The following is a 10,276-nucleotide window of genomic DNA, read 5'->3' on the forward strand; positions in this document are numbered from 1 at the left end:
TTCGTAAAGTACGGACCGGATCAATATTGTAGCATAGGAAATAATTCGTTTATAGCTATAAGGACTTTTTGTCAAAAGTTTTTCTTTTATCTCTGTATATTTTGTGTGTGAAGCTAAGATTAAACCACACTCATTTTCCCCCTATAAATTATCGTTATGAACCTATGTAGGAGGTCAGAAGGCTCCCCTGTCGACAAAAATTTTCGTACTCAGTCCACAATGTCCTTCCTAATCGGGTCGTGTAATAGCCGCTATAATCCATGTAACGTGTAGCGCCTCTCACATTTGGAATTTCTTTCTTATAGTGAAGGCATATGCAAAGTGGAAAAAAAAAGTCCCTTTTTTTCAGTTCGTGGTCAACTGACAACATTCATAATTCCCCTGACAGGAAGATTTTCACAAGGGGAATCTATTAACATTATAAAAGCTGCACATTATAAAAGAGTATCGTAATATATGTTATGCATATTAGACAGTTTTGTTAATTAAGCTTTAATTGTCATTTTCATACATATATAAATACAATACAAAGACATATAACACATTTCATAAACTACACACACCCTATAATACAAGAGTCTGATCTCCCAAAGGACTAAAATTCATACTAAATCCTCACAATTTCTGAAAAACAACAAGGATTTCAGCTTTAAGTTAAAAACAATCTTGTTTTAGAATAATTGAAAAGAAAATGGTACGATTTAACATTTTGAAACTAGTTGTGTGCGAAAGAAAAACGGAGCTGTCCCGTTCGATCAAACAGGACGTATGGTCATCGTACTTAGTACCAGGATATTTTTTCGGATATAGTTATCAATCAAATGTATGTTTTAATTTCATACAAGCATGTAAACCCCAAGGGCATTAAATTTCTGCTCACGAAATGTTAATGGTAAGAAATAAAACAGTTCGGAGAACTCCGTATGGCGAATCATGTTCACCAGTCCGGGGTTTTGATCTCGTAGTCATCAATCAGTTATTGTTATTAGAAACCCCGAGTGCCGATGTGATCTCATTAACCGGCGTGTACTGTAGTTCTAGACCTGAAGTAATTGGGACCAAGCTCAATCGGGGATCACGAAGCAGATTGCAAGTTCCACAACTTGACGAACTCAGTTCCGGTCATTTTTTTCGAAACGGCATTCTGAATTCTCTGAATGTGTTCTGCTGACAGTGTCCTCCTGCCATCGCCTGTGACACCCTTCCGATAGAAATTTATCTCTTTCTTCATCCCGCCTGGCATGGGCTTGATGTACTTGCAGTTTTGCTTCATGTAATCGAAGCTTGTGCACTCCTGAATAACTCTGAGCTTCGCTTCGCCGTCCGCCAACAGTCCCGACACGTATTCCCCGCCGAGGAAAGTCGCGATTTCGATTATTCCCGAACGGATGTCTTTCTTCATTTCTTCGTACGACACCAGGTGGACGCAGTTCTCGTTCCTCAGCGAGTGAGCCGAAAGCACGTGCTCAAGGTAATCGCCGAAGGGAACGTCGCCGGAGAGGAACCGTTCGAAGAACTTTCCCAGGTCGATCTGCTTGTTGCTCATCTCGACGCTGAAATGATAGAAAGACGCAAAAGTGTCTTCCGGGTTCCTGAAAATGTACAGATACTTCGCCTTGTCGTTCAGTTTGATGTGACTGAACGGCAGGTGGTGCTTGTAGAAGCGAGGCCCGGCCATCGCGTCCACGACTTCCGGTCCTTCTCTCTCGATGCGAGGTATGTTCGTGATGTCCCGGGAAGGTTTGGTGCCGTTGAGTATCATCCAAATGATAGCCTGAAGCCAAGTGGATCCCGTTTTAGGAAACGCTACTAGGACGACGTCACCGTCCTTGGCTCTATAATCCATAGCCACCTCCGTTTTATCCTCCCTGTAGATCGGATTCGCTGGAACTGGATATCCTTTTACGTATCTCATTTCTCCGATGCCCATCTCGTCAGTTCTTTATCTGTACTGAGAGAAATGGAAAACATATACTCATGACTCAAAATGATCTACCGCAGACGTGAAACAGTTATAACCGGTTTTAAAGATCAGCAACTTTGAACTCATTTTATATTTTTGAGAAATACTGAAAAATACAAGAATCTGTGCGTGCCTAGGGAAAATTTAAAAAGCTCGTTCAAATTCATTCAAAACTTCATTCAGTTCATCAATGATTTAATCCATTCATTCAAAGCTTCAAGCCCTATCGAAATTTAAAAAGCTGTATTCCATTCTTTCAAAACCCTACCGAAATTTCAAATCTGGGTCATAATTTATTCAAAGAACGTGGAAGTCTTAGTTCATTCAAAGCTTCAATCCCTACCGAAATTCAAAAGCAGGGTCCAAAGGTCCATTGGTTCAAAGTTTCAAACCATACCGAAATTTCAAGTGGAGTTTTAATTCATTCAAAGCTTCCAGCCCTACCGAAATTCGAAAGCCATGTCCAAATTGGTTCAAAGTTTCAAACCCTACCGAAATTTTGAAGCTGGTCCTAATTTATTCAAAGCCCTACCGAAATTTCAAAGTGGAGTTTTAATTCATTCAAAGCTTCAAGCCCTACCGAAATTCGAAAGCCGCGTCCAAATTGGTTCAAAGTTTCAAACGCTACTGAAATTTCAAAGCTGGGTCCTCTAATTCATTCAAAGCCCTTCCGAAATTTCAATGGGCCCCAATTCCCATTCCAAGCTTCAAGTCTCACCTAAATATTAAATCTGGGTTCAAATTTATTCGATTTATTGAATCATTTATTAAAACCCGTGGAAGGCCTGATTGAAAAACCAAAACTGCATCAAACTTTACTTTATTCACTAGTTTTTCTTTTATCCATTCAAACTCATTCGAAGTTTCATTTAAATTCACTCGAAGCTTCATCAAAATTGTTCAAATAGTTCATTCTAAATTTTAAATCCTACTAGTCTACACATTCGTCGAAAATTTATCATATTCGAAGTGATTTTTTTTTTTTATATTCCATTCAAATCTTTATTCATAGCTTTAATTCCCACTGAAAAATCTAAGACCTTTCATATTTATTGAAAGCTTCCCTCTCACTAAAAATGCATTCAAAGCCTAACTCTTATACATTCAAAGCCTAACTCTTATACATTCAAAGCCTAACTCTTATACATTCAAAGCCTAACTCTTATACATTCAAAGCCTAACTCTTATACATTCAAAGCCTAACTCTTATACATTCAAAGCCTAACTCTTATACATTCAAAGCCTAACTCTAATATACATTCAAAGCCTAACTCTAATATATTCAAGGCTTAATTCTAATGGGTACAAAGAGTAACTCTAATACATGCAAAGCTTAATTCTAGTGGATTCAAAGCTTAATTCTAGTGGATTCAAAGCTTAATTCTAGTGGATTCAAAGCTTAATTCTAGTGGATTCAAGGCTAAATTCTAGTGGATTCAAGGCTAAATTCTAATGGATCCAAAGCTTAACTCTAATGAATTTAAAAACCTAATAATACATTCAAAAACCTAATAATCTTCATTCTAATGGATTCAAATCTTCATTCTAATGGATTCAAATCTTCATTCTAATGGATTCAAATCTTCATTCTAATGGATTCAAATCTTCATTCTAATGGATTCAAATCTTCATTCTAATGGATTCAAATCTTCATTCTAATGGATTCAAATTCTTATTCTAATGGATTCAAATTCTTATTCTAATGGATTCAAATTCTTATTCTAATGAATTCAAATCTTCATTCAATTTATTCAAAGCCTCATTCAATTTATTCAAAGCCTCATTCAATTTATTCAAAGCCCCATTCAATTTATTCAAAGCTTCATTTAATTTATTCAAAGCTTCATTCAATTCCAGTTTGTTTGGAGCTCCGTTCAATTTAGTCAAGGTTTCATTCAAGTTCAATTTATTTAAAGCTTCATTCAGTTTATTTGAAACTTCACATTCAGTTTGTTTAAGGCTTCATTCAACTCATTCTATAAGCTTTAGGCGTCTTGCCGAAATTCTATAGTACATCCAAATTCATTCAAAGCTCATTTGATTTATTTAAGCATTTATTGAGATTTTCTCTATATAAGTTTTACTTCTACTTTTTAATCACGCGTGCACCTCGTAAACGTTTTTCTGCGAAATTTAACAGTTAACTAATTAAAAGACTTTCTGAAAATTCAGACCTTCATTCAAATTTATTCAAAGAGCTTTTTATTTAATCCATTCAAGCTTTCATTCAAATTCATATGCAGCTTTATTTAAATTTATGTCCGACTATTTCACATTCAGAATTTTTTCCTACTATTTTAAGATGAGTGCAATTCATTTAGAGCTTCGTTCCAATGATCTTTGAATTAGCTGTAAGCTCCATTAAAATAGTTCAAAGTTTCATTGAAATCATTTAAAGCTTCGTTGAATTCATTCAATTCAGTCAAATGCATTCAAATTTATTCAAATTGGTTTAAATCATTCAAAGCTTTATAAAATTCGCCTAAATTCATTGAAATTCGTTATCAGACCTGTTACTTAAAACTACATACTACGTTCGTAATAAGGGGTTTGAAATACATACTTTTATTACACAAGGTGAAATTATTATTTTGCCGTAAAAGAGGGGTGACCGCATCTGAGGGTGTCCGTTAAGAGGGGTTTCCACTGTATTTAAATAGAGTAATGAATAATAAATATGAATTATATAGAAAAATCAATATTTTATAAACAAAGTACGCATATGATACATAATATTCATTAATGACGAATCATTTTCCTCTAAAAATGATGCTTTACATAAATATTTGGCATTAATATATAAAATATCATTCGCTTATCGTAATCAATATTAGCATAAGTGTCAATAACTTACCAGTTAACGACAGTGAATCGGAAACGAATTTTTGTTTTGGATTCGTCGATAAATGAATTTTTAAGGAAACCATACCCGACGTATATATACACATTGATTATTCAAAACAATGGCAGTGATGATTAGATAATGAATAATGAAACGGAGAGGGTGGGGGGGGGGAAATGTAGCGCTCGTTTATACTGAATTATCTCTTTTAAACATATCGAAACCTTAACGCTATTTGTTTATTGATTGTACCGAAAAGGAAGACAATACAATCAACCCACACATTGTATTAGCTTTGAGTGGTGCGTCTTGGAGGTTTTATTCATGTAATATATCGGACTCCTGTTGTGTGTGTGTGTGTGACAGACCCTCTACAATTCATTGATATATCGCTGGTCTCCAACAGCTAAAATCTCTTTGTCTGATACGGTTAACAGTTCTTGAGAACATCGACCAACAAGATGTTTCTATTAGAAAAAGTGGGTGATATCTCCTTCGGTGCAGCATTGGGAAAGACTGGGGGCCATAGTAGAAACTATGCATATAATGAATGCAGCAGGGTAACAAAATATGTTTGGTTTTCGAGGCTTTTTGAAATCAGTCAGTGGTGTCTTAACGGGTGGGCCAACAGGGGACCTGAGCAAGGAGCACCAAAATTATTGAATTTTAATTGCTTTAATTTTATGACCAATTATTTCATAAACTCTTTACATTATTTCAGGAATTATACCTCTATTTTCGGTTGCTTCTCTCTTTTATTAATCTCTAATTTCATCAAAGTTGTGGCATTACTTTTCACTGATTCCGAACCGTTTTTCCCTCTGGAATTATTTATGACTTTCATTAATTTACAAAGCCCATGGCTCAAAACCCAATAAAAGTCAGGATTGCAGCTCAGGTCACCGAAAACGTTAGCTCATACGTTAACCCCTTTAGGAACAAAGACGTAATATTGCGTCTATGAACGGGAATCGATTTTTTACCCTCTTTATGAGAGCATTATATTTTTTTCTCTCTTCCCCCCCCCCTACTGTTTGATGAGTAAAAAAAAAAAACTAAGCTAAACATATAATACGTATTACTGTATATGTTAACGTATTACTGACCCCAAATCATAGGGATATATAGAGACCGGTATATGGGGGGGGGGGAGTGGGCGGAGAAAGATCGAATTTATGACATTGACTGGGTCAACTGGGCTGGAAACTTCGCGAAGTGGCCAACTTCGGGCTTGCCTGGGAGAGGGGGGATAAGAATAGATATATGTGACCTGCTCCTATCATCTTTTTTTTAGTTCATCTATACACAGGGTGCATAGGTAACAGGGCGTATGGTATTTTACTGGCGAACTGTTGATATAGAGGCATACTTCCAATTAGGAGAAAGGATCCAAATAACATGTACTGCTCAGATATGCCACGCACGTTGGAGGGGGCGTTGTATAGTTATTAAAATGGAAAGATTAACCTTTCATACAGTCCCCGCGTGCCCGAAAACCCAGTTAGAAAGTTGTTGCCCTTCTTTCCTGTTGTGAACCAAAAATAAAAATAAATCGTTTCCAAGTACATTATTCATTGAGACATTCAAATTCGAAAAACGGAGGAAAGTTGAGAAAAAACGGCATTAAATACGGGTAAATTTTTTACAAGGGGACACCAGTATCGATTGGTGAGGGACAATGCAAGGTTATGGTGTCGCAGGGAATTTTTCTCTAATGGGGTTGTTAATAAATGGAATAGCTTACCCCCGGAGGTAGTAAATTGTAACACAATTGACACGTTTAAAAAGAAATACGATAAACATGTTGGGGTAAATCGAGAAGCTATCCATTCTTAGAATAAGACAACCATAAGTAATCTTTATGGGCATCGTATAATATTTTATCATGTGTATATATTGTTTGTAATTTGTGTTAATTGCATTTTTAATTGGGTTGCTGTATTTTTGAAACATATGACAACCATATTTTTATGGGCATCTTTTTATCAGCCACCTCGTTGGGCATTTTGCCTGTTGTGGCGTTGTATTTGTATTTGTATTTGTATATAAAACGTTTTAGCCGCATTCGAATATCTCAGTGAATAATGTTCTTAGAAAAGTGGAATTCTTTTTTTGTTGGCAACAGGAGAGTCAGGGCAAGAACTTTCTAATTGTGTTTTTGGGTACACGGGGGCCTGTATAAAAAGTTAATTTTTTTTACTTGGATGTACCTTTACAGCCCCTTGAAACATGAATGACATGTTCTGTCTGTTCATCAGAAAACTACGCGTTATTTGGATACTTTTTCTAATTGGAAGGATGCCTCTAGGATCAACGGTGCACCAGTAAAATGTCATACACCCTGTAAAATAGCACATCTCGACTGATTCAGCATCACCGAGCCGAAACCACTGAAGCTATAAATATGAAATTTGGTCAGTGGGTTTTATTTCGTGACGTAAAGATTCACCTAAAGAGGAGTGTTTCGAAGTTCGATTTCTGAAGGGGGACATAGGAGGGTGGTTCAAAGGTTATTCGGGGCAATCATCGCTGAGCTATAAATATTGTGGTCAGTATTATATTATATATATATATATATAATATATAGATTCCCCAAGACAAGATTTCTCAAAATTTAACCCCCAGGGGTGGGCATGAGGGGATCAAATGTTATATAGAGAGGGGAATCATCCCCGAGCTATTTTCAGATTGCCAAGTCCAAGCGAACGAAGAAGCGGGTAACAGCTAGTTTCATATATTTTAACAATAATACCACTTTTGGCGATTCATTTCTGGTACTCCAACTGTAGCTGGTCCGAATTTGTTGCCAAACGCCTGTACATGAAGGGGTAAACATAATAAACTTTAGGAACTTTGGACCGAGTTTTAAGAAGGATCTCCTTCCCAGAGAAAAATGCTCTTTCTTTTTGTTCCTTCTCAGCCTCCGCCTTTTCTTTAATCAACTCAAGATCCTATATTTTACTACTGGTAAGTTACTGGTAGTCACTGGGAGCAAATAAAGGGGTCCTTAACTAGGTTTCCTGGGAACGATTATCAATGGATCCGTGAGCTTCAATGAGAAGACACACGATTAATGCTTTTTTTTTCCTCTATGATCTCATTAATGCATATGTTACTGCCAAAGCCCGAAGTTGGCCACTTCGCTAAGTGGCCAGCCCAGTTGACCCGACCAATGTCAAAAATTCGGGCTTTCGCTGGACTTTAGCCGGACCCTATATAGCGATCCCTATTATTCGGTGTCATCACCACGTTGGTGTATTTTTTGTGATAATTATGGCCATTTATAATTTGCCATAGATAACCCCAATTATCATGGTTAGCTATGACAACCTTAACGATCAAAGGAATCTGAATATCGATATCTTAGTGATACATATATAGGGATGTATACGGATCGGCATATAAGGGCCGGCGAAAGCCCGAATTTCGGACATTGGCCGGGTCAACTGGGCTGGCCACTTCATGAAGTGACCAACTTCGACTTTGGCAGTAGCACATATACCAAATATTATTCTGTGAAAAAGTCCGTAACCTTCATCCGACTCGAACAAAGGGATCGTGGATCCTAAAAAGGTTCAGAACCCTTTATATTGTGTCAAAATGTGGGTTATTAAATTTTGCTGCTATATTTTTTGCTGCTATTAAAACTTTAGTTAAATTTCTAAAAAAAACTGTAAGGCTATCTCGCGCGCGCGAAGAATTCTCACTCCTATGTGCCGCGGGACACCTGTTGTGGCTTACTGTACATTAAATCTGTTGGTTCTACCGCTCTTTCCTCCGTCAATTTCCATCACAACCCCCCCCCCCCCAAGGGATCAATATCGCCCATTATAGGGAAACACTGGAAGTATTTTATTAATTTTTATAATACCGAATGATCAGTGAAATCGATAATGTGGAGATTTTATGAAGCCACAAAAAGCCTTGGTCCAGGACTATGTTAAAGGGGACCCCCCAAACCACACATTAATAATTCTGAATTATTTTATCATTATCTTTCATTTTTACTTAATTATTTCATTTTATTTCGCTATTGGCAATTCGACTCTATCCCATTGATGGCATTTTTTTAAAAGTTGAAAAGGTGCCCCCACAAGTATTTTTGTGCTCTGGGGGGGGGGGGGGGACTTTGAATTCTTATAAGTGGTCCTGGGCATTATGCAAATGAATATCCGGGTGGCCAGATATTTCTTCCTATTCATCTGAAATACATGGTGTCCCATAAATTCGTAAGTATAAAAATTCATAAAAATTGAAAGAATGGATATACAGTCAGATTCCCGTTTGAACGAATACCGTTATAGCGAAAATCTCGTTTTAACGAAAACTTTTTATTCCTCCCAGATAAGTTTGCATAGAAATATTGTACAAATATGGAATTTTTTTATAGTGAAATTACGTTATTATAAAGTGATTGCAACGGTCTCTTCGAGTTCGTTATAACGGGATTCGACTGTATTTGAATGCGGTTTGCGAAGAAGTAGTTATTCTCGCGAAGGACAATTTTTTTTGTACGGAAAAAGAAGACGGTAGTTCAAATTTTTGTCGATAGAAGGCGTCGTAAATCAGTTCGACAGTAGTGATTGAACTCGAACTTAGCTTCAATCTCTTCTGTGTCCGAAACGTTGGTAAAGCTTCAGCTGGCGATTCATAGCTGAGGAAAAACAACTTCACCAAACATGCTTAATCCACCGATGCCAACATCAAAATGAAAACCTTGTTTCAGTGCCAATAACAGAAAGATTGAGAAATGAGCTGTCAATTGTTTTCCCTGTATTTTATAAGACTCTGATTTGCATATCCCAAATGATTTACTTTCCTGCGATGCCCTCTATCGACAAAAATTTTAATTTTTTTTCTGTATCAAAAAACAACAATCCCCTTTCGTGAGAATAACTTTTTTTTTCAGAACGCATTCAAACGTACGATTTCTTCAGTTTCTATGAATTTTTTTTATTTACGAATTTATGGACACACATTATTATTGCTTTTTATGTTTTATGTGGAGTTTTATGATGCAGCGTCATCTGTGAGTGAAATTTGGAACTATGTTTTCATTTTTGTTAAAAAGAAACTCTACGCTATTTCAGTGCACTTTTTATGTTAATTGGTTGATTCTTTGAAAATAATTTTTCAAATGTGATATAAAGACCTCACAAATTAGCGTCAGTAACAAGGAAATTCAGAAATGAGCTGTTTATCGTACACCCTGCATTTTACAGAGGGCTCTGATTTGCATAATATTATTTATTTGTGATTTGCTTTCTTGCAGCACCATCTACAGAGAAAAATTTGAACGAATTCATATGTGCGAAATCAATCCTCCTTCTGCGAATAACTTTTTCGCAAACCGCGTTCAAATAAGCCAGTTCCTTCAATTTTTATGAATTCATGGAACACCCAGTACCTTAGCCTTCTCTAAAATCCGTTCATATTTCAAAGAAATCGTAATGATTCAAAAAGATTCATGA

The 10,276-nt window shown here is 36.5% G+C and overlaps 1 protein-coding gene across 2 annotated transcripts; it reads right to left on the reverse strand.

The window, feature by feature from the left end:
• Positions 1–483: 483 nt before the first annotated feature.
• LOC149069313 (sulfotransferase 2A6-like) lies at positions 484–4,862 on the reverse strand. Of its 2 annotated transcripts, none has more exons than XM_089249583.1 (2): positions 4,818–4,862; positions 484–1,951 (listed from the first exon to the last, which is right to left on the reverse strand). In XM_089249583.1, the coding sequence occupies exon 2, from the start codon at positions 1,928–1,930 to the stop codon at positions 1,076–1,078; it is 855 nt and encodes a 284-aa protein (XP_089105709.1). In that variant the 5' UTR covers positions 1,931–1,951; positions 4,818–4,862; the 3' UTR covers positions 484–1,075. The 2 variants fall into 2 exon arrangements, with proteins under 2 accessions (XP_089105709.1, XP_089105710.1); XM_089249584.1 differs by having other exon boundaries at positions 516–1,946.
• Between the last annotated feature and the right edge of the window lie 5,414 nt (positions 4,863–10,276).

The sequence above is a fragment of the Pholcus phalangioides genome, unplaced genomic scaffold (assembly GCF_987345545.1).
Source record: "Pholcus phalangioides strain wild (caught in Gottingen) unplaced genomic scaffold, Ppha-v1.0 ptg000022l_1, whole genome shotgun sequence".
NCBI classification, from domain to species: domain Eukaryota; kingdom Metazoa; phylum Arthropoda; class Arachnida; order Araneae; family Pholcidae; genus Pholcus; species Pholcus phalangioides.